The sequence below is a fragment of the Panulirus ornatus genome, chromosome 10, assembly GCF_036320965.1.
Source record: "Panulirus ornatus isolate Po-2019 chromosome 10, ASM3632096v1, whole genome shotgun sequence".
NCBI lineage: Eukaryota > Metazoa > Arthropoda > Malacostraca > Decapoda > Palinuridae > Panulirus > Panulirus ornatus.
The window spans coordinates 16,713,802-16,739,940 of NC_092233.1; the positions used below are offsets into that span (position 1 = coordinate 16,713,802).

The window sequence follows — 26,139 nt, forward strand, 5'->3', positions numbered from 1 at the left end:
AGCTGACAGAAATGTTTATTGACTTGCTCATGACAGTAGATTAACTAATAACAATATCATTCCCCTTTCAAAAAGGGAACATACCTTGAGTTATTTTCCACTTTCTATGTGATATTAATCTTCCAGGTAAGATCAGCTTATTTATGGGTCTTTCCTGGAAGTGTGAGACTCATAGGAGACAGGAATGGCTTCTATGCTTTAAAGGTGTAATGCCACTGCAAAATCTTTCCTTGGTAAATTTCATCAAAATCACTCATTGTTTCTAGCAAATAAGAAATTTGTATAGCTCAGAACATCTCTGTTGTTCTTTAAGTAAATACTTATCTAGTGAGCCTTGTACAAAATAAGTGAACAAAAAACACACTTTCACCAGTAAAATTATGTCTTTTACAGTTTGAGACCAGTTTTATATGGAAAATAAGGATTTTATAAAAACACTGTTGATTAGATTTATTTCAAGTATGCACATGTCTTTCTCTTTTCTTCTTTTTAATGCTGAGACCACTGGATGCTTTTCAGATCTATTCCCTCTTGCACCATTTCCCAAAGAGGACTGAAAGATAAGATGCGAATTAATTAACAGTTCCTAAATTCCATTAAGTTCCTCAAAAATTAATGGACTGTAATACTGTATTAACCAAATCTTATGAAAAAATGATAAGACCATCAGAATGATAATCCATGCCATTCAAAGATGACATAACATAAAAATCTTTACTAAAAACAACAACACCTAAGTTTTGAGGGCATATTCACATCTATCAATATAAAGGGGTATATATGCAGTGGTATGCCAAGTCCATGTGGACTGCGTTCTACTTCAGAGTTAAAAAATCATACTCTCTCAAAAAAATTCCCTGGTTCAGTCCAATAACAGCAGTTGCCAGCTGTATACCATATCAATCCAATTCATTCCATCTTTTATACTCTTTTCACCCTCCTACATGTTCAGATCCCAAGTATCCACCTTTCTATCTCTAATTTGGTCTCCCCCTTCTACTTGTCCCCTCCACTTCTAATACATATACCTTCTTTGTCAATCTCTCTTCATTCATTCTCTCCACATGTCCAAACCACTTCAGCACACCCTCTTCAGCCCTCTTGACCACAGTCGACATACTACCACACCTCTCTCTTACCCTATTACTACTTACTAGTTCATCCCTCCCAACTTCACATACAGTCCTTATACTTTTCAATTCCAAGACATTTATCCTCTTCCATACATTCTCACTTATGGCCTATACCCTGCATCCATACATCATCATCATTACTATCATAACTTCAAACAGAACCATTTTTTGGCCTCTCAGATTATAAACATTCTTTAAACTCTTGAATCTATGGCCCCTCACCAATCCTATGACTCGCCTCACCTTCCACGGTGCTATTCACTGCCATGTCAACTCCCAGGTATCTAAAACAATTCACCTCCTCCAAGTTTACTCCACTCAAACTTACACCCTGATTAACCTGTTTCTTTGCACTGTTAAACCTAATAACCTAGCTTTTATCCACATTTGCTCTCAACTTTCTCCTTTCACACATTTTCCCAAACTCTGACACCAACTTCTGCTGTTCCTCAGCTGAATTTGCCATTAGAAATGTGTCATCAGAAATGACTTGCCTCCGAAGCTCCCTAAAATGCTGCATACCTGCTTCTCTGTCAAAGATCTGTGCATTTACCTCTCTCACCATCCCATCCATAAACAAATTAAATAGCCATGATAAAGTCATGCCCCTGCTACAGACCCATCTTCATCTGGAACCACCCATCCTTCTCTTTACCTAGTAACACACACACACACACATACACACCCTAATCTCTTGCTAAGAATTCTGAACAGCTTTTTATAACTTTCCTTCCACACCTTATATTTGTAATACCTTCCAGAGAGCATCTGTCAACCCTTTCATATGCATACTCTAGATCCATAAATGCCACATTCAAATCCCTCTTATTTCTCTATGTATTTTTCATACAAATTATTCAGAGCCAACACCTTATCTCAAATATACAATATTTTTCTGACACTTGATCACCCTTTCCTGAGCTAGCAAGGTAATGCCAGCAACACACAAAGAAAGGCAACAGTCACTCACATCCATTCTCTACCCATCATGTGTAATGCACCGAAACCCCAGCTCCCTATCTATAACCAGGTCCCGCAGAACTTTCCATGGTTTCCCCAGGCCGCTTCACATGCCCTACATCAGTCCACTGACAGCATGTTGACTACTATTCAATTTATCCCATGCATGCATTTCACCCTCTTGCATGTTCAAGCCCAACTACTCAAAATCTTTTTCACTCCATCCTTTCATCTCCAATTTAGTCCTAGATACCTCCACTTCTGACACATATGTATTTCTCCATAAGCCTCTGTCATCTGTTCTTGATGCTACCTTGCTCAGGCGGGAAATATATATAAATTATAAATATATTTTTTTTTGCTTTGTCGCTGTCTCCCGCATTTGTGAGGTAGCGCAAGGAAACAGACGAAAGAAATGGCCTAACCCACCCCCATATACATGTATATACATACGTCCACACACGCAAATATACATACCTACACAGCTTTCCATGGTTTACCCCAAACGCTTCACATGCCCTGATTCAATCCACTGACAGCACGTCAACCCCGGTATACCATATCGATCCAATTCACTCTATTCCTTGCCCTCCTTTCACCCTCCTGCATGTTCAGGCCCCGATCACACAAAATCTTTTTCACTCCATCTTTCCACCTCCAATTTGGTCTCCCACTTCTCGTTCCCTCCACCTCTGACACATATATCCTCTTGGTCAATCTTTCCTCACTCATTCTCTCCATGTGCCCAAACCATTTCAAAACACCTTCTTCTGCTCTCTCAACCACGCTCTTTTTATTTCCACACATCTCTCTTACCCTTACGTTACTTACTCGATCAAACCACCTATATATATGTATATTGGAAAGGATCACAATTTTGCGCGTGATCAAGATATTCCTATGAGTCCACGGGGAAAATGAAACACGCCAAGTTCCCAAGTGCACTTTTGTGTAATAATCACATCACACTTGCTGCCTTCATTCATTCCTGTCGCGACCCCTCCACACATGCAATGACACCCCTCTTCCCCCCACACACATGCAAGGTAGCGCTAGGAAAAGAGAAGAAAGGCAACATTCGTTCACACTCAGTCTCTAGCTGTCATGTATGATGCACCAAAGCCAGAGCTCCCTTTCCACAACCAGGCCCCACAAAACTTTCCATGGTTTACCCCAGATGCTTCACATGCCCTGGTTCAATTCATTAACATCACATTGACCCCGGTATACCACATCGTTCCAATTCACTCTATTCCTTGCACGCCTTTCACCCTCCTGCATGTGCAGGCCCCGATTGCTCAAAATTTTTTTCACTCCATCCTTCCACCTTCAGTTAGGTCTCCCACTTCTCATTACCTCCACCTCTGACACATATATCTTCTTTGTCAATCTTTCCTAACTCATTCTCTCCATGTGACCAAACCATTTCAACACACCCTCTTCTGCTCTCTCAACCACCCTCTTTTTATTACCACCCATCTCTCTTACTCTTTCATTACTTACTCGATCAAACCACCTCACACCACATATTGTCCTCAAATATCTCATTTCCAACACATCCACCCTTCTCCGAACAACCCTATCTATAGCCCATGCCTCGCAACCATATAACATTGTTGGAACCACTATTCTTTCAAACATACCCATTTTTGCTTTCCGAGATAATGTTCTTACCTTCCACACATTCTTCAACGCTCCCAGAACTTTCGCCCCTCCCCTACCCTGTGACTCACTTCCAGTTCCATGGTTCCATCTGCTGCCAATTCCACTCCCAGATATCTAAAACACTTAACTTCCTCCAGTTTTTCTCCATTCAAACTTACTTCCCAACTGACTTGTACCTCAACCCTACTGTACCTAATAATCTTGCTCTTATTCATATTCACTCTCAGGTTTCTTCTTTCACACACTTTACCAAACTCAGTCACCAGGTCCTGCAGTTTCTCACCCGAATCAGCTACCAGCGCTGTATCATCAGAGAACAACAACCGACTCACTTTCCAAGCCCTCTCATCTCTAGCAGAGTACATACTTTCCCCTCTCTCCAAAACTCTTGCATTCACCTCCCTAACAACCCCATCCATAAACAAATTAAACAACCATGGAGACAACACGCACCCCTGCCGTAAACTGATATTCACATGGAACCATTCACTTTCTTCTCTTCCTACTCATACATATAGCTTACATCCTCGATAAAAACTTTTCACTGCTTCCAGCAAACTGCCTCCCACACCATATACTCTTAATACCTTCCACAGAGAATCTCTATCCACTCTATCATATACCTTCTCCATATCCATAAATATTACATACAAAGCCATCTGTTTTTCTAAGTATTTCTCACATACATTCTTCAAAGCAAATACCTGATCCACACATCCTCTACCACTTCTGAAACCAAACTGCTCTTCCCCAATCTGATGTTCTGTACATGCCTTGACCCTTTCAATCAATACCCTCCCATACAATTTCCAAGGAATACTCAACAAACTTATACCTCTGTAATTTGAACACTCATCTTTCTCCCCTTTGCATTTGTACAATGGCACTATGGATACATTCCACCAATCCTCAGGCACTTCACCATGAGCCATACATACAATGAATATGCTTAACAACCAGTCAACAACAGTCACTCCCCTTTTTAATAAATTCCACTGCAATACCATCCAAACCTGCCGCCTTTCATCTTCCGCAAAGCTTTCACTACCTCTTCTCTGTTTACCAAACCATTCTCCCTGACCTTCTCACTTCGCACACCGTCTCAACCAAAACACCCTATATCTGCCACTCTATCATCTAACACATTCAACAAACCTTCAAAATACTCACTTCATCTCCTTCTTACATCACCACTACTTGTTATCGCTTCCCTATTAGCCCCCTTCACCGATGTTCCCATTTGTTCTCTTTTCTTATGCACTTTTTATTCTCCCTAAAATTCAATGATACTCTCTCACCCCAACTCTTATTTGCCCTCTTTTTCACCTCTTACACCTTTCTCTTGACCTCTTGCCTCTTTCTTTTATACATCTCCCAGTCATTTGCACTTTTTCCCTGCAAAAATCGTCCAAATGCCTCTCTCTTCTCTTTCACAAATAATCTTACTTCTTCATCCTACCACTCACTATTAATATTATCATTATTATACTTGATTGCCATTTCCCGTGTCAGCGAGGTAGTGCCAGGACATAGACAAAGACTCATCCACTCATATACACACATATATACAAAAATGTACATATACATATCAACATATATACATACAGATACATATACGAATGTACATATTCATACTTGCTTGCTTTCATCCATTCCTGGTGCCACTCCACCCCACAGAAAACAGCATTGCCACCCCGTGTCAGCGAAGTAGTGCCAGGACAACAGATAAGAAAGGCCATATTTGTTCACACTCAGTCTCAGCTATCATGTGAAATGCACTGAAACCACAGCTCCCTATCCACATCAAGGTTCCTCAGATCTTTACACAGTTTACGCCAGATGTTTTACATGCCCTGCTTGAGTCCAGTTACAGCACCTAGATCCCGGTATACTACATCTTTCCAATTCACTATTCCTTACATGCCTCTCACCCTCATGTATGTTCAGGCCTTGATCACTCAAAATCTTTTTCATTCCATCCTTCCACCTTCAATTTGGTCTCCAGCTTATCCTTGTTTCCTCCATTTCTGACACATATATCCTTTTTTGTCAACCATTCCTCACTCACTCTCTCCATAAGTCCAAACCATTTGAACACACTTTACTCTGCTCTCTGAACCACACTTTTTATTACCACATATCTCTCTTACCCTTTCATTACTTAATCAAACCACCTCACACCACATACTGTCCTTAAATATTTCATTTCTAACAAACCACCCTTCTCCAAACAAACCTTTCTATAGCCCATGCCTCACAACCATATAATATTGTTTGAACTACTATTCCTTCAAACATATCTATTTTTGCTCCCCAAGATAATGTTCTCCCTTTCCACATATTCTTCATCACTCCCAGAACCTTTGCCCCCCTCCCCCATCCTATGACTTACTTCCATTTCCATGGTTCCATTTGCTGCTAAGTCCACTCCAAAATATATAAAACATTCCACTTCCTCCAATTTTTCTCCATTCAAACTTACATACCATCTTACTTGTCCCTCAACCCTGATGAACCTAATAACCTTGCTCTTATTCACATTTACTCTCAACTTTCTCCTTTCACACACTTTTCTATACTCAGTCACCAACTTCTGCAGTTTCTCACTCGAATCAGCCACCAGTGCTGTATCATCAGCCAACAAAAACTGATTAATTTCCCAGGCCCTCTGATCACAAACAGACTACACACTCGCCCCTCTCTCCAAAACTCTTGCATTTACCTCACTAACCACCCCATCCATAAACAAATCAAACAACAATGGGGACATCACACACCCCTGCCGCAGACTGATCTTCACTGGGAACCAATTACTCTCTTCCTACTCATACACATGCCTTACATCCTCGATGAAAACTTCTCACTGTTTCTAGCAGCTTACCTCCCACACCATATACTCTAAAGACCTTCCACAAAGCATCTTTATCAATCCTATGATATGCCTTCTCCAGATCCATAAATGCTACATACAAATCCATCTGTCTTTCTATGTATTTCTCACAAACATTCTTCAAAGCAAACACATGATCCACACATCCTCTACCTCTTCTGAAACCACACTGCTCCTCCCCAATCTCATGCTCTGTACATTCCTTCACCCTCTCGATCAATGCCCTCCCATACAATTTTCCAGGAATACTCAAACTTATGCCTCTGTAGCTTAAACACTCACTTTTATCCCCTCTGCATTTGTAAAATGGTACTATAATGCATTCTGCTAACTCAAGCACTTCAACATGATCCATACGTACACTGAATATCCTTAACAACCAATCAACAACACAGTCATCCCCTTTCTTGATAAATTCAACTGCAATACCATCTAAACCCACAGCCTTGCTGGATTTCATCTTCTGCACGGCTTTCACCACCTCTGCTCTCTTCACCAAACCACTCTCCCTGAAACTCTCACTTCTCACACCACCCTGACCAAAATACCCTACATCTGCCACTCTATCATCAAACACACTCAACAAACCTTGAAAATATTACTCCATCTCCTTCTCACTTCATCACCACCTGTTATCACTTTCCCCTTGCCCCCTTCACCGACGTTCCCATTTGTTCTCGTCTTACGCACTTTATTTACCTCCTTCCAAATGATATTTTTATTCTTCCTAAAGTTTAATGATACTCTCTCACCCCTACTATCATTTGCCCTCTTGGATGTAAAAGTGTTGAGAGATGTGTGCAGAAATACCATGAGAGACTGGATATAGAATGACAAAAGGTGAGAGAAAAACAAAGAAGGGGGACTAGGTGCGGAATGGGACATATTTTGGGAAGAAGAGTTGGCATATGCAAAAGAAGTGGTAGGATAATGAAGTTATGCTGCAAATGAAAGAGAAAAGAGAGGAGTATGTATGGTGCTTATAGGGAAGGAGTGCATTGGTAGATGTATAAAAGAAAATGGCAGAAGGTCAAGAGAAAGGGGCAAGGATTAAAAAAAAGGGAAAATGAGTTGGAGTTAGCATGTATCAGTATATTTCAGGGAAAATAAGATGTTTTGGAAGAAGGTTAATGGTGTGAGAAAAGCAAGGAACAAATGGGAACATCAGTAGAGAGGGCACATGGAGGAGTGGTAACTGGTAGTGATGAAGTGACATGAACTGAGTATTTTAAAGGATTGCTGAATGTCACATGACAGGGTGGCATATGTAGGGTGTTTAGGTCATGGAGGTATGCAAGTGAGAGAGAGTCATGAGAAGTGGTCTGATGAATACAGAAGAGGTGGTGAAAATTACTTCTTTTCTTTTCTTTCATACTATTCGCCATTTCCCACATCAGCGAGGTAGCGTTAAGAACAGAGGACTGGGCCTTTGAGGGAATGAGGGAATATCCTCACCTGGCCCCCTTCTCTGTTCCTCCTTTTGGAAAATTAAAAAAAAATGAGAGGGGAGGATTTCCAGCCACCCGCTCCCTCCCCTTTTAGTCGCCTTCTACGACACGCAGGGAATACGTGGGAAGTATTCTTTCTCCCCTATCCCCAGGGATTACTACATGGATAAAAATATTGATGAAATGGATGCAGAACATTCATTCTTCTCTTACCTCATCTCTCTCAGCCTAGTTACATGCTCCACACACTTATTAGCTGTATACTCCACTTCCTCCTCAGTCGTAAATCTGCCAATACCAAAGCGAATAGATGAGTGAGCCAAATCCTCTTCAGCACCAATGGCACGCAAGACATAAGAAGGTTCAAGTGAGGCACTGGTGCAAGCAGAACCTGATGATAGGGCTACATCCTTCAACGCCATCAGTAAACTTTCTCCTGTAAAAATACTACTCATTAGATGAGGATAAACTGATTTTAAATTATCAGAATGAAAGTTGCAAATCAGTTAATGAAAACATTTAACTGTATATCATGTCTAATTCTTCAGATATGTAAAAAATACTTACCTTCAACATATGCAAAGGAGAGGTTAACACACCCAGGGTAAGTGTGATTAGGATCACCATTTCTTATAACATGTGACACCCTTGATGTGATAGATTCTACCAGCATGTTTGATAGCTTGGTAATTCGAGCATGATCATATGCCATTTCCTGTTTGGCAATTTCACAGGCAGAACCCAGCCCTACAACCAATGGAGTGGGTACAGTTCCAGATCTGAGGGAAAATGATCTTACATAACCACATAATACATATGAAAGAAAGCTGCTACCAATCTATGAATTTACTAACCTTTTTGAGAAAGATCTGGATGAGTGGTCTTATCAAAACTTTTGAGCAAATTTAAATTTTGTACGAGAAAAGGATAGCTAGAGAAGATTATTCTATGTCAGAAGTTACAAGGTGTTGCAAACATCCCATTTTTCTATGTACATTTATTGGTTTGCTAAATACAATTTCTCTTTGTGTGAGGTTGTAGCAACACACAATCCCTGCATAAGTCAAGGCATGGGTATATTACAATTTCTAAATTATTCAATATATCAAAAAAATCAAATAACCAGAGATTTTGTCTGTTTCTCCACACATATTGTGCATAAGTGGTTCAGATAGGAGGTGTAATGAATTGTTTGAGTGCTCCAAAGTCAACCTGATTATGTGCCGGAGGTTAGTCTGGCCTCATTAAGTTGCTGTTCATCCAACAGCTCACAATAGCACTTCCTCGTTGAATTTGTATCCACAAATACATCAATACAGAGTTGTTCAGTTTTATTCTGACCCCCTACTTGACCAAATATAACACAACTCTCATCCCAATGAAAAAAGAGTATTACAAAAATAACTTTTTTAAAACAGAAAATAGATAACCTCGTTTACTGAGTATGCTGACTCACCTCATTCCCCTTTCTTGTCCTCCACCACTCATCAGGGCTTCTACACGCACTCTTGGTCGACGACGGACATAGAGGCATCCAACACCCTTTGGTCCATAGATTTTGTGACCACTGTGAAACATAATAAACAAAACCATGTTATCATTTCCTAAAATTTCTGTGACAGCCTTAGCATTTTAATGTAGGTTTTTCATTGTTTAGAGATCAATCTCCTTAACATCAAGTACATCTTGTACTTTGTCCCATTCTGAACACTATATAAATGACTCAAGCAAAATCCCCTCTTCATGATTACAAAAGCTGGACATATGGAGCTTCATTCAAATACACACTGCCTATTACCTCAATTTCAATTTACATTCAAGAATATCATTCAAATGTGGTAACCTTAAATTCTTCAAGGCATAAGTATGATCAAAACAGGTAAGAATCACATTAGGTGATACAACAATCGTTATCTTCATTTAATTCTACGAAAATGTTAGAAACAATTAGTGAGAGTTTCGCTGCAATCCTCTCCTCCACAAATAACCCAATGCACTATGCTGACAACTCAACACTGCATTCATCCACATTCTGCTCCCCCTTATCTCATTAAATCTGCATCTCATCTTGACACAGCTTCCTCAATACACTAAGACTTGGACAGGATATCTCAGTTGGGTACACAAAATCTTTATAAGTTTAATGCCTCCAAGACCCAATTTCTAACCATCTCTTTATTGAAAATTCCTCACAAATACTGTCTTTACTTTGACAGCTCTGTCATTCCATCTCAACTCAATGACCATAACTGGTATTACTAATATCTACTCTTTCTTGGAAATCCCACATTACAAGAATAACTAAGTCTGCCTCTATGAAACTGGGTGTCCTGTTTAGATGTCGAAACTTCTCTTCTGAACAGTTGCTCTGTTTATATAAGGAACTGATTCATCCTTGGGTGGTTCTAGTTCTGTATCCTTACCTGACAGAGTTGATTTGAAAGTGGTCTGACTTATAAACTGTCCCAGGATAACTTCCAAACTTGACACCCTTGCCCTACGCCACAATGTTGGTTCACTTTCCCTTTCTTATTTCTTTATCATACTTTGTTGCTGTCTCTCGTATTAGCAAGGTAGCTCAAGGAAACAGACAAAAGAATGGCCCAACCCACCCGCATACACATGGATATACATACACGCCCACACACGCACATATACATACACAGACAAATACATATATACACATGTACATATTCACACTTGCTGCCCTCAGCCATTCCCGTCGCCATCCCACCACATATGAAATGGCAACCCCCTTCCCCCCGCATGAGGTAGTGCTAGGAAAAAATAACAAAGGCAACATTTGTTCACACTCAGTCTCTAGCTGTCCTGTGTAATGCACTGAAACCACAGCTCCCTTTCCATGGTTTACCCCAGACACTTCACATGCCCTGGTTCAATCCATTGACAGCAAGTCGACCCCAGTATACCACATCATTCCAATTCACTCTATTCCGTGCACGCCTTTCACCTTCCTGTATGTTCAGGCCCCAATCGCTCAAAATATTTTTCACTGCATCCTTCCACCTCCAATTTGGTCTCCCACTTCTCGTTCCCTCCACCTCTGACACATATATCCTCTTTGTCAATCTTTCCACGCTCATTCTCTCCATGTGACCAAACCATTTTAAAACACCCTTTTCTGCTCTCTCAACCACACTCTTTTTATTTCCACACATCTCTCTCATCCTTTCATTACTTACGCGATCAACCATCTCACACCACATTTTGTTCTCAAACATCTCATTTCCAACACATCCACCCTCCTCCGCACAATCCTATCTATAGCCCATGCCTTGCAACCATATAACATTGTTGGAACCATATTTCTTCAAACATACCTACTTTTGCTTTTCAAGATAATGTTCTCGCCTTCCACACATTCTTCAACACTCCCAGAACCTTCTCCCCCTCCCCCACCCTGTGACTCATTCAGCTTCCATGGTTCCATCTATTGTTAAATCCACTCCCAGATATCTAAAACACTTCACTTCCTCCAGTTTTTCTCCACTCAAACTTACCTCCCAGTTGACTCGTCCCTCAACCCTACTGTACCTAATAACCTTGCTCTTGTTCACATTTACTAGCAGCTTTCTTCTTTCACACACTTTACCTCTTCTATAGGTATTAATTTGGGTTTTGCTCCAGAGAGCTGGCTACTTGTGTGTCCCCACCACTATCCAGACTCGGTAAGCTGCTGAGTCACATGATTATTGTGTGGCCATCAGAAACTCAAGCATGGGCCATTTTGATAACTGCTTCTACCCTACACGTCAAAGCTTTGGAACTCTCTACTTTCTCATGTCTTTCCCGATAACTATGACCCAGCACATTTCAAAAAGTCATAAATACTTTCCCTTGTCTTTCTTTCTTTGTTTCATAATTCTCTCTATATTCAAATTACAGCCAGCCTTGATCAGAAACTTATGGATTAATGTGGTAAGAGTAGAAAGACAAACATATGTTCAAGAGAAAGATATTTGTAAACTTTTCATGTAGCTTGGGAGTTGCAAATATTGTTAGATGCGGATTGAAGCAAAAGACTTATCATCTGTTCTTAAGTGTATCATCCTACTTTCAACTATAATAACTGTTAAATCATTCCAAATGTTAACAATCCTGGTAAATGAAAACGTTTGACAACAAGTTAGTATGCATTACTACCAGGGAGATCAGATGAATCTATACTTAAGGAGCTCGTTAGATTGAGAGTATAGAAACCACTGATAATTTTGAGTACGTGTATTAGACCACCTCTTGACCTCTTTTCTCATTTAATTAGTCCTCATAGGTACTGTTTCTTGCTCCAGGAATCACTTTGGTAGCTCACCTCTGTACTCTTTTAGATACATCTATGTCTTTTTTCAAGAAAGGTGACCAAAAATGAACACAATATTCTATTTGGAGACACATTAATGACATATAAAGAGAGAGAATAATTACCCTGGACTTGCATTCAATAGTACAACATATTAATCCAAGAATCTCATTCACCCTTTTCACTGTCTCTCTCCACTGCTTACATGGCTTTAGATCACCAGAGATTGTCACACCAAAGTATTCTTCCCTTTTTACCCTTAATTGCTCAATAGATTTGTTTCAAAACTGATTTGTAAAACTTTGCACTTACAGATACCAACGTTCATATGCCACCTGTGAACCCAGTCCATTAGTTTGTCTACGTCAAATTGAAGCTACAGACAGTAAATTTCTGTTGTAGATTTATTTCCCAACTTAATATTTTTTGCAAATTTTGATATCTTACAGTGCAGCTCATTATCAATATCATAAATATACACGAGAAAGAGAAATGGTCCCAAGACTGATCCTTGTGGCCCACCACGTGTTACATCTAACTATTCTGAGGCTGGATAATTAATCAGAGCTCTTTGTTTGAGGCCAGTCAACCAATTTCCTACCCAATGGAGCAAAAGTCTTAACTATACCAGGTGACTTAACTTTTGTAAGTAACCTCTGATGTGGAACTTCATCATAAGCTTTTTGAAAATCTAAGCAAATAACATCTTTATTTTCGTCACATATCCTAATTATGTCATAAAAGAAGTCAAGCAGATCTCCTAGACATGGGCAATTTCATCAAAAACCATGCTGAGAATCGTTCATGTGGTGGTCCTCTGCATTGTTTATAGTGACCTATTACCTTTTTTCAATATCAGTGTTGCATCAGCAAACCTCCATTCCTCTGGAACTTCCTCTATGGAAAGTGACTTAATGACAAGAGCAATCAAGTGTTTGTCTCAATTACTGCTTCTTTCACTGTCCTCCAATTACACTTATGTGGGACTACAATCTAATTCACTTTTATTCATCTAATGCTGACAGTATATTTCAACTTTTCTGTCACGATGTTGCAAAATATTTTCTCTTATTAATGGAACTGCATTCAGGACATGAGTTATGTCTTCAACTGTAAACTAGTATTCAAAAAATGTTTTCAATTCAAAATCTTTCCCACAGCTTTGTTTTTTCAAAACAAGTCACCATTTTCTGTAATTAATGGATATAACCAAAAGATTCCAATGGGTTTCCCTTGTTATTTTCAGTAATATACTGACATTTTCTTTGATGTATAAATCTATTACTTTCTACAAGCAAATTTATGTAATTCACTGTCATGTTGGTTACTGGTCTCGTTTCAGTTTTTAATGTGCTACTTTCTTAGGCAAAAGACACTTCTTTATGTCATCATTTCACCACTCTGGAAAAAGGCTGTCTACTATACATTGGGATACATGTTCCCTCCATTACAATTAAAAGTTTTATTGAAACTTTCCTATGCTTTATCTATATTGCTTTCAATCATATCACCCCAGATTTGCCTGTCAAGAGCAAAAAGATCATTAAAATTAACAAGTCTAAAATCTGGTGTTTTGGGACTCTCATGTTGACCAGCATTACTGGAAATGTTGAATGTTAACTCAATAGTATTTTCCTGGTGATCACTTATACCAAACTTCTCATTTGCTGCTAAAACTAAGTCTGATATGCTTTCATATTAAGTGGGTAAGAAAGTTTCTCAACTGAGTTAGGATAACAAGAGGCAAAATTACTTTTCCATAAATGAAGAAATAAAAGCCAAGGTCTTCAGTGTACATAACCACCATCTCCATTTGATTAACCATAAACTCTGCCAGACAAAAGCTTGTTAAACCTAATACATTTCAGTATCACAATAAAAGTTACATCTTTGCTCTAATAGCTATTTTTGTTTCTCAAGCAAACATTTCAAATAATTCTTTTCTGGATTCCATTTTTCATTACCATTAACATTATTGCTATTAATATATTCCTGACAATTACTATCACTGAATCATTATTAGTATCCCTTGGGGTATTCCCTGCATGTCACTATATTCACTTGGCCATCCCCTTGAGGGAGTTTCAGAATGGAACAGGTGTCAGAGATTTTTTTTTTTTTTTTTTTTTTGCTTTGTCGCTGTCTCCCGCGTTTGCGAGGTAGCGCAAGGAAACAGACGAAAGAAATGGCCCAACCCACCCCCACACACATGTATATACATACGTCCATACACGCAAATATACATACCTACACAGCTTTCCATGGTTTACCCCAGACGCTTCACATGCCCTGATTCAATCCACCGACAGCACATCAACCCCGGTATACCACATCGCTCCAATTCACTCTATTCCTTGCCCTCCCCTCACCCTCCTGCATGTTCAGGCCCCGATCACACAAAATCTTTTTCACTCCATCCTTCCACCTCCAACCTGGTCTCCCTCTTCTCCTCGTTCCCTCCACCTCCGACACATATATCCTCTTGGTCAATCTTTCCTCACTCATTCTCTCCATGTGACCAAACCATTTCAAAACACCCTCTTCTGCTCTCTCAACCATGCTCTTTTTATTTCCACACATCTCTCTTACCCTTACGTTACTTACTCGATCAAACCACCTCACACCACACATTGTCCTCAAACATCTCATTTCCAGCACATCCATCCTCCTGCGCACAACTCTATCCATAGTCTACGCCTCGCAACCATACAACATTGTTGGAACCACTATTCCTTCAAACATACCCATTTTTGCTTTCCGAGATAATGTTCTCGACTTCCACACATTCTTCAAGGCTCCCAGAATTTTCGCCCCCTCCCCCACCCTATGATCCACTTCCGCTTCCAGGGTGTCAGAGATATAGATAGAATTAATAGAGAGAAAGTCACAGAAGGGAACTAAATAGGGTCAAAGCATGGGGCTAGAAACCCCTCCCCTAACTGCAATTCAACAAATCAGTTTCTAAAAACTGGACCTGAAAGAATCGGGGAAGAGGTGCTTACTCTCCTAGCAAGTTCAGGCTGAGGATGTTTGAAAGTGTGGATGTAACAAAGATGAGAGAGAGCGTGTGTGTGTATTTGTGGAGAACATGGATGTTCTACCCAAGTGAAAAAAGGGGAAGGATGGTTTGGAAATGTCTTACAGGTTAAGCCCAAGGATAGTGTGAGGACGCAAGCTAGGGAAGAGATAGCACTTCTGCTGAAAGAGTTGTGGGAATAAGTGAAAGAGTGCAAGGAAGTAAGACCCAAAATTATGTAGAAAAAATAAAGGTGGATTATTAGAGGTGAGTGATTACTAGTACTCATGAAGTGGAAATGAGAGGAAGGAGGAAGAATAAAAACTGTTCTGGAAGAAGCTAAGTGAAATCAGCAATTTTGACGTGTGGGATGGGATAATACTCATAGGTGATTTGAATGCGAGTGGGTAATGTGACATTTGAGAGTATAACTGGGGGAGGGTGGGGTGATGTGAATTAAATTGGTAGAGCTTGTAGAGTTGTGCTGTACAAGGACTGGTGACTATGAATTACTGGTTTAAAAGAACATACATAAGTATATGTGAGTGAGTAGGAAAGATGGCAGCCATTATGCACTTACTGATGGGTGTACAAAAGATATATTCTTGGACAAGAATGTGCTGAAAGGATCAGCTGGTGGGATGTCTGATTATTTCCTGGTGGAGGCAGGGGTGAAGATATGTAAAGGTTTTAGTCAGAGGAAATGATCTGGGTGGAAAGATGGTGGTGTCAGTGAGTGAGCTTAGCACAAAGGCTTGTGTGAAGAGATACCAGGAGAGACTACATGTGGAGTGGCAAAAGGTGAGAGTAAATAAAGCAAGGGGAGTGATTGAGGAATGAGAAGTATTTAGGGAAGTGGAAATGACATGCAGAATGTGGGAGGTGGGCATGTAAGAAATGGTGGAAAGATGGATCTAAACCACTAGCGAAAAAGAAACATGCATATGGGTAGGGAAGGAATGAATATGATTGGGAGATATACATGACAAAGCAGCAGGATGTCAACATGAAGGTCCTTGCTGTTACTGTCACTTAAACCAAATTACCACCTATGGTAATCTTCAAAAGGGGAAACCATGCCAAAAGACATATTTTCCATGGGTTTTGGATGGACAACCAGATGATAAAGATAAGGAACCGTCACTGTTTCAGCCAAGGACCAGATGGCTTCTTCCATTAAAATTATGCACTGTTTGTCATGGAAAGCATGATGGCTCACATCACTGAAGACATCATGACCAAAAACACAAAACCTGCAATCATACCTGGTGGAATTCCCATTGTTACAGCCTTTGTTGTAATTGAAACGAAAACTTTTGTTTTGTTGTTGCAGATAAAAAGGAAGATTGTCAGAAGGTTAGAGAACAGTTCAAAAAGTGTGATAATGTGTGGTGTGTCTAAGTATGTGTATCTATAAAATGCACATCCAGCAAGTGGCTATCACATACTACTTGCCTACTACATATTTAGACCTCTAGAGATGAGTCTAGTTTTCATAAAAAATACTCAAATTCATTCTTACCTGATTGACATGAGGTCAACATTGAGATCGTGAACACTGACTGGGATTTTGCCAACAGCTTGGGCAGCATCAGTATGCAAAAAGATCTTATGTGCACGACAAAGTGAACCAATCTCCCTGGAACATGGAAACATTTCCATAAAACTTGTATTTCACAAGATTATCACAGTATTTTAGTTTCATGATAAAATAATACAAATTCCCAAATGAAATCTGGGACAGTGCATATTGGACCATGAAACTCTTTTCATCCCCTGAAACCCACCCCATTCCATTTCTGCTCAGAATCATTGTAAAGCTGTTTTTTGGACAGCCAAGCACACTTTCAAACAGAAAAAAAAAAGTGTGCTGGCTTAATCTATTCTTCTACCAACAAATCCTTTTCGTCCTTAACAAAAAGTATACCTAACTTTTCTTCCTCTCTTCCAACCTGATCAATCTATTGCTAACTCTCCAATTGATAAAGCTGTTCTCTTCAGTGCCTCCTTTTCTTCTAACTCAACTTCAGATGATCCAGCTTCTAATCCTCTGCACCCATCTTAGGTGAACCTGTGCCATCTCCTATAATCTCCTCATGCTAGATCTTCCAGATTCTCTCCCAGCTTCAGGGGTACAAGGAGTATGATTCATGACTTAACTTCATTGGAAAATAGGAGTGAGTCTCTGAACCAACACCAATCCTTGTTTGCTTATTTTGCCTCTGTCTACAAACAGACTTTCACCTAAACTTGGATGCACACCTTGATACAACTCATCCCCAAAAAAGGAAACCACTTTAAATTCTCCAACTATTGTCCAATTGCTCTTACTTTTGCTATCTCCAAAGTCTTTGAAACTCTCTTAAACTCTGTTTCTCAAACACTTGGAATCCTATTACTTACTTTCATATCACCAGTAAGGATTTTGTAGTGCTAGGTCCACTGGCGACTTTCTCTTGTAACTCACCTCTGATCCTCCTATCTCAGGCATTTTGGTGACATTTTTGTCATTGCCTACATCTTCAAAGCAGTTGACAATGTGTGTCATGAGTCTTTGCTTTCTGAACTACCTTCCTTTGGTTTCTCTGCTTCTCTCTATTCTGTAATGTATAGTTTCCTCTTTGGCCGTTCCATCATTGTGGTCACAAATGGAACGATTTCCCTTCCTAACCTATCAATAGGGGTGTTCCTCCGGGTTCTGTCCTATCACCGACTCACTCTCTTTTATCAATACACAATACATACAAATCCTAAATGCTACATACAAATCCATTTGTTTTTCCAAGTATTTCTCACATACATTCTTCAAAGCAAACATCTGATCCACACATCCTCTACCACTTCTAAACCACACTGCTCTTCCTCAATCTGATGCTCTGTACATGCCTTCATCCTCTCAATCAATACCCTCCCATATAATTTCCCAGGAATACTCAACAAACTTGTACCTCTGTAATTTAAACACTCACCTTTATCCCCTTTGCCTTTGTATGCATTCTGCCAATCCTCAGGCACTTCACCATGACCCATACATACAGTGAATATCCTCACCAACCAGTCAACAATACAATCACCCCCTTTTTTAATAAATTCCACTGCAATACCATCCAAACCCGCTGCCTTGCCGGCTTTCATCTTCCGCAAAGCTTTCACTACCTCTTCTCTGTTTACTAAAACATTCTCCTTGACCCTCTCACTTTGCACACCAATTCGACCAAAACACCCTATATCTGCCACTCTATCATCTAACACATTCAACAAACCTTCAAAACACTCACTCCATCTCCTTCTCACATCACCACTACTTGTTATTACCTCCCTAATAGCCCCCTTCACTGATGTTCCTATTTGTTCTCTTGTCTTACACACTTTATTTACCTCCTTCCTTAGAGTAATATCACCAATAAATATTACATGAACAAATCTCTCAATGAATACTTACCTGATTGGTTGTACAACTCCAATTTCATTATTCACCATCATAACTGACACTAGTGCTGTGTCAGGACGTATTGCTGCTTCCAAGTCTGCTACCGAGATGATACCAGATTGTTGCACAGGCAGATATGTAACTTCCCAACCCTCATTCTCTAAAGCACGACAAGAGTCTAGGACACACTTATGTTCCTAAAAAAGGTAAATTTCCATTTACAGTGACAAAGAAAATACAATCTGCATAGTACTATACAGGATGCAAAAAATAACAGGTGTCAGAGATCTCATAGATAGATAGAGTGATAGATACAGAAACAAAGCAAGAATGCTTGGAATAGTGTATGTAAGGGAGGCATGTAAGGACAGGTATAAGTGGAGACTTGCTGTGGCCACCTCTTGATGGGAGTTTCCGGAGGGAACGGGTGTAAGATATAGCCATTTCTCACTCGAATCTGCCACAAGCGCTGTGTCATCAGCAAACAACAACTGACACTTCCAAGACCCCTTCACTCCTACAGATTTCATACATGCCTGTCTCTCAAGGACCCTTGCATTTGCCTCCCCATAAACAATTATAGTTATGGTGACATCACCCACCCCTACCACAGACTCATGTTAACCTGGAACCAATGAACCTCCTCTCTACCTACTCATATGCATATCTGCTACTTCTGATAAAAACATTACTTCCAGTAGCTTTCTTCCCACACCATATATTCATTAACCCTTCCACAAGGAATCTTTCTCTACCGTATTATATGCTCTTCCCAAATCCATAAAAGCCACATACAAACCCTTCTGTTTCTGTAAGTAATTCTCACACACATTCTTTAAACCAAACACCTGATAAATACATCCTCTAACACTCTTAAAACTACACTGTTCACCTCCCCCAAGTCTGATGCTCTGTATATGCCTTTATCGTCTCAATCACCACTTTTCCATACATCTTACCTGGTAAACTTAAACTTTTTTTTATTATACTTTGATCGCCATTTCCCGTGTCAGTGAATGAGTGTCATCCACCCACATACACATATATATACATAAACACCCATACATGTACATATACATACTTATTCATGTACATAACATATACACATATACATACACGTACATACAAAGACATATACATATATACACTTGTATATATTCATACTTGCTTGCCCTCGCCCATTCCTGGGGAAACCACACCCCAAAGGAAACTGCATGGCTGCCTCCCATTTCAGCAAGGAAGCGCCAGGAAAAGACAGAAGATGGCCACGTTCATTCACACTCAGTCTCTAGCTGTCATGTGTCTGTCATGTGTAGTGCACCGAAACCACAGCTTCCTATCCACATCTAAGCTCCACAGACCTTTCCATGGTTTACCCCAGATGTTTTACATGCCCTGGTTCAGTCCATTGACAGCATGTTGACCCCGATATACCACAGCGTTCCAGTTCACTCTATTCCTTGCGCAACTCTTACCTTTCTGTATGTTATACCTCTGTATTTAAACATTCAACTTTGTTCCCCTTGCCTTTATACAATGGCACTATACATATATATATTGCCAATCCTCAGACACCTCACTATGATCCATACATATGCTGAAAATCCTAACAGACCAATCTACAACACAGTTACCCCCTTTCTTGAGAAATCCAAAAACAATACTACTCTAAATTTGAATTGAGAAACAGCAGAAGTTGGTGACTGAGTTTGCTAGGTGTGAAATGAAAATGAGAGCAAATGGGAATAAAAACATGGTTATAAACATGTATATAAGTTCTACACACTGCTAAATCCACACTCTATGAAGAATAGACTAAGATACACACAATCCTCTGTACTTACTGTCTGAGTCGTAATTACATGTCGTTTCTTGGTTTTGTAAAATCTGGCAACGCCTTTTACACTGATATTGTTACTTTCTGTTGCACCTGAAGTGAAGATTATCTCCTTCTTGTCAGCACCAATAAGATCAGCAACTTGCTGTTTGGGGGAAAAAAATCAAGGTATTAAAAACTGAAAATTTGTTTCCCTCCGAAACATTATCCTGCAAACATACGACATATTCTACAGGACAAATTAAAAAAAAATAATGGTTAGGAACCTCCAAATATCAGTATTCCCAGTGAGGAGGTACTGGACTTGCTAGCTCTTTACTAACTGCTTTAACTCTTTCATCTTGGACCCTAACTCAGCCATTCAGAGACTGCCAAATAGACGATTTCGTTGACCCAGTGAATCCCAAAATTCACAGATAGCAGGCATTAACTAGGACTAGAAAGAAAATCTTTCCAAGGCTGCACTGCCTTCAGAAAAAAAGTTTCTCAACTTTCAAAATCTACATCTCTTTTCCCTGCATTCTACCCTACAAGCATAAAAGCACTCTCACATCATGGAAGAGGATTTTTGAGAAAAACTTTCAGAGAAGTCAGCTAAACACTGAAGTGAAAATAAATACCTTCATTAGTGATTTGGAAGCATATTGGAATCTGTTTCTCCAGAACCATACAAGGTAGATCCACAAATCTTTAACTACAGGGCTGTTTGACAAAGTGGTTAATGAGTGTCCAAGATTCCTTTACTTGGTATCTTCCAACATATAGTTTCTGAGAAAGGTAAAGTAGAGGCCATCTTCCTCAAATCATGTGCTTTAGTGTGAAGCCCAAGCTGAGCCAATAAAACAAGTCTCTTCATGTAAAGATGTTCCCTACTGAAAAGGATATGAAGGTTCTAGGGTGCTAAAATAAAGTCACCGGGAGACTGACTAGCTTGATGCTCTCTCGATGAAGCCTTCCAAGGCTAGATAAGAACAAGGCTAATTCTATATCTAATAGCTTAATTCTTGGCCAATTTCTCGTGTGTTGGTTGATCTTAACCCAGAAGAGATTGCCATCCTAGAGAAGATTCTTATGTCTGGATATGGCATGTAATTTGTAAACCCTCCCCACCCAGCCCAAGGTTATATGATAAAATCTTATGAGAAGATGGGAAGCTAAGCTGCTAGAAAACTAGTATAATGTAAAATGTCTTGGAACTTCTGAAAGATCCCATTTAGCCTTTGGTGAAGCAACCAATCTTCTCAGAAAGACAAATCTATTCTAAACAAGGCCTGTTAGATTCATACCAAAACTCAGTGACAAGGGTTCTACAATAGCACTTTTAAGATATAAAAATCACTGTATAAAAAGCATTCTAAGGAAATTATATGCCATATATAGAAACTCAAGGTTTATTAAATTAGAATGTAGAAAAAAGTTTGTAACAACACTTTCATCTGTACTAGCAAAATATCATCAATTGGAAATGCCCATGAAACAACACACACACACACGCAAAAAAAGAGAAAACAGTGATTTGTTCAAAAGGGTTGCTCACAGAATTAAGTGCCGAAATCCACCTCTAATACAGTCAGCACCTCTCAGAGGTGAAAAGCATTCTGAGGACATGCAGCTGCCATGCTAAACACACTCCACATGGATTTCACCTACTTGCCTATGGCATTTCACAACATCAGTAAACAAAATGGAGTACAGTCTCACAAAAGAACTTCTTACATCATAGGAGTTCACCCTGTCCCTGCTTCTGAGCAAAATAACCTTGGGCTGCAGGAGCCCATGGAAAAGGGATCCAGCATAATTTTAAACACATATATAAATAAGACATTTCAAAGGACAGAATTTTCAAAAACCTAATCTTGTCATTATACTCGAGATAGTTGTATGGCTACACAGCATGGTGGAAGAAAACCCAAAGACTGGACAAAATATGGGATTCTTATGATGTATAAAGCTACAAAGTGTATATGCATCTATTGAAAAAAGGCTTGAGGGAGAATCCTTAAAGAACATTGGATATACCCTTGTGGAACAAGATGGCAAGGATACAATTACATAAAACTACAAGGCAGAGAGAGAATATAGGAACAGAAATAGCATCGTTAGACATCCATAAAATCAGAGCAATGTAAAGAGTGATAGAGCTGTAAATAATATATATCAGGTTACAGTAAATTTCATTATAAATACTAGTCATAAGACTGAGGAACTTTGATACATTAAGAGAGTTTAAAAGCAGGAAAATGGAAAACAATACTACTCCTAAAGAAATACTTTTGTAGGGGACAATTTACTAAATACAGCTGCAGATGAATTCTAAGATTTCATATCAAAGGACAAAAACATACTGTTGCACAAAAAGCTAGTCTACCATTTCTGTCACTTCAAGAGTCAATCTTACCTGTCTGGCTTTCTCCATGGCTTTTTCACTCTCCCATCCATATGCATGAGTACGGGAATGAGGATTGCCAAACTGATGTGTGAAGAATGGCAGCATAGCATCCAGGACCCTTGGATCTAAGGGGGTGGTGGACTGTGCATCAAGGTAGAGTGGCCAAGACTCTGGTGTGTCCTTTGATGGTTGTGCTGCTGCATGATGAACTATGGATGAACCTAAAATATATTTATGACCATAATTCTACAAAGTTTCAGTTCATGTTGTTAATGAATCTTAAAATCTACTAAGTTTACTAACAGTGGGCAGTTCTCAATGCTTTCTTACTGCATACCTTAAGCTACAGGTGTGTTCAACATCTTCAAGCATTGTGACAATATACAATACAGTTTTCTCAACATAATTGTATACCATGCTAGAAACATCCTTCTGGCTTATAAAAATGCGATAAATAATAAGCAATGGGTCAAATGTGAACAACAGCATTAAAATTTGCTACACTATATTTTATCCTATGAAATCAAACTTCTGGCAAGTCACAAATAATGAATTACAAATAACAGCTTTTCAGTACATAATCTGCATTAAAGAAAACATTTCCCAGGATGCCATTATGAACTGATGGGTTCTATTTCTAAAGTTACACTAGGACATTGCAGCACTTGAAACTGGTAGTATCATGATAAAAATACAGCAAAACCCATAAAAAAAATTCCCATAGATATGAGACATGAGATAGAGCAAATTCAAAAAAAGTGGGTTTTTAAATTCAAATCTCCTTACCTTTTATATAAACAATTAAAAAGGTATCATTATGTAATAACAGGATAATATCTTGTATCATGTAAGGGATGTAAGCAGTACCATCTCCTTTAAAGTACAATTAAAGTGCAATTACGGAGGATCCAATATAACTTATTCATACTGGTTGGCATTCACGGGCAGACCAAGGTTGAGTGCATAGACTATCCTGGTTGTGGCAGTCGGTCCACAGTCAACCCAGCTGTTCATCCACCCCTAGTAGATGGTTGATAAAATGGGGACCTGGCTCTGGCTCGGGTATATATGTATATATATATATTTTTCTTATACTTTGTTGGTGTCTCCCGCATCAGCGAGGTAGCACAAGGAAACAAGACGAATGAATGGCCTAACCCACCCACATAGACATGTATATACATAAACGCCCAAACATGCACATATACATCCCTATACATAAATATATATATCTTTTTTCCCTCGTACCATCTGCCATTTCCTGCATCAGTGAGGCAGCGCCAAGAACAGAGGACTGAGCCCCCGAGGAATCATCCTCACCCTCCCCCCTGTTCCTTCCTTTGGAAAACGAAAAAAATGGGAAAATGAAACATAAGTTCCCAAGTGCACTTTAGTGTAATAACCACATCATCAGGGGAGATAAAAGAAAAAATATGAGTCAGTTGATATACTAGGAAGAGATGAAGCTTGGACACCATTAGGTAAACAAGTGACTACTTGAATGGAGGTCAGGTGTGTTCAAGTCTGGCATCGAGCATATCATAAACTTATTATGTGGAAAAGATGGGGAACTGTTTACAAATTCTATCAACAATAAAGCTATCCAACTTGTAAAGACCTTCACTGATATTAATGTTACAATTCTTTGTGTATCTAATAATAGAAGATTCAACGATATTTCTTGTGGTACCAGAGTTAGGTTTCATAACTGAGATGGCATTACTCTACTGAACACAATGATCATAATTTCCAACATGATTAAACAAGGCATTTGATTCTAGTCCAGTTCTCATACTATATTTATGTTGCTTAAGTCTATGAGAAAGATCCTTACCAGTCTGCCAAACAAAATATACCACAATTCTTATGTGGTACTCTATAAACACAGCCTGAAGAACTTTCTGGCAAGTTCCTGATTAAGATATTTTTTAAAATATTGTTGTTGATGAAGGCAACATTTACATTAAAGGATTTAAGCAACATGGGAAGTAAAATAATTAGTAAAAAGTTCTTGGTATCAAGGGGAGGTTTGGATTTAACTCTATAAAATGATTTCTCAGCCAATATAAGAGATTCATCAATGAAAGATCTAGGAAACTTTAACTTGGATGCAATAGAATATATCTTATCAAACTCATCATCAATAAACTCTGGACTGCATATACATAATGCCCTAAGGAATATAGACTGGAATGATGATTATTCAACTCTGTCATGTTGAGCTGAGTAATAATGAATATATTGGCAGGTTTTCTGTATATGCTAAACAAACTTGTTTCCATCCTAATGGATCATGCGATCTAAAAGTGGTAACACCATTACTTTTAATTTCTACATTGCATTTACAAGAGTGTAATTGGTATATTACGACCAAAATATTCAAAATTAAGATCCATATTGAGGGCTGAGGTGAGAGAGTATACATGGGGTCTGGAGATTTTTTAAAGTATATTACCTATTTTCAATTGACAAACTGTACGTTATCCCGGCTACACAACTGGCACCTTATCTATTTCAGTAAAACATATTGTTATATATCCTACTCCGCAGTTATTATTTCCTATTCACAATGAACTATATAACACATGAAACCAAAGTAGCCACCTCCTAACCCCAGTTCTGATGCGGAGCTAAAATTGAATTTCACCCATTATTAATAATGTGATGTCATGTTGGTCATCACGGTTCATAATGGGGTCACTGAATGTCACCATCAAGAATAACCACATCACAATTTACTCAAATACAGCAGACAAAACCACCTTACCTAACAACCTCACGCCCATTTTCGATGTTGATATCGGCTGGAGTACATTCCTCAGGTTAAAGCAAGCATTTGTAACAAGTCTGACGTGGGGAAACATTTTTCAGTCTTAAAGTCTTCTACACTTGGAAATTACGAACGACCAACAGCTGCCCAAACGACCATTACATACAACCGCTGTTACGACTACCACCACCAACAGGCACTGTTGTGTTACTCACGTTTGCGTAATGTTTAGGACCAAATTGAACTAAGAACAGTAACTACGTCATAATATCTTCCAGATAAA

At 39.2% G+C, this 26,139-nt stretch overlaps 1 protein-coding gene across 1 annotated transcript; it reads right to left on the reverse strand.

Annotated features, from left to right (window-relative positions):
* Positions 1 to 26,139, reverse strand: LOC139750806 (cysteine desulfurase-like). Its single transcript, XM_071665559.1, has 9 exons — positions 25,854 to 26,139; positions 23,096 to 23,307; positions 20,705 to 20,842; positions 18,873 to 19,057; positions 16,953 to 17,069; positions 9,553 to 9,663; positions 8,664 to 8,875; positions 8,310 to 8,532; positions 1 to 553 (listed from the first exon to the last, which is right to left on the reverse strand). The coding sequence occupies exons 1-9, from the start codon at positions 25,948 to 25,950 to the stop codon at positions 490 to 492; spliced, it is 1,359 nt and encodes a 452-aa protein (XP_071521660.1). The 5' UTR covers positions 25,951 to 26,139; the 3' UTR covers positions 1 to 489.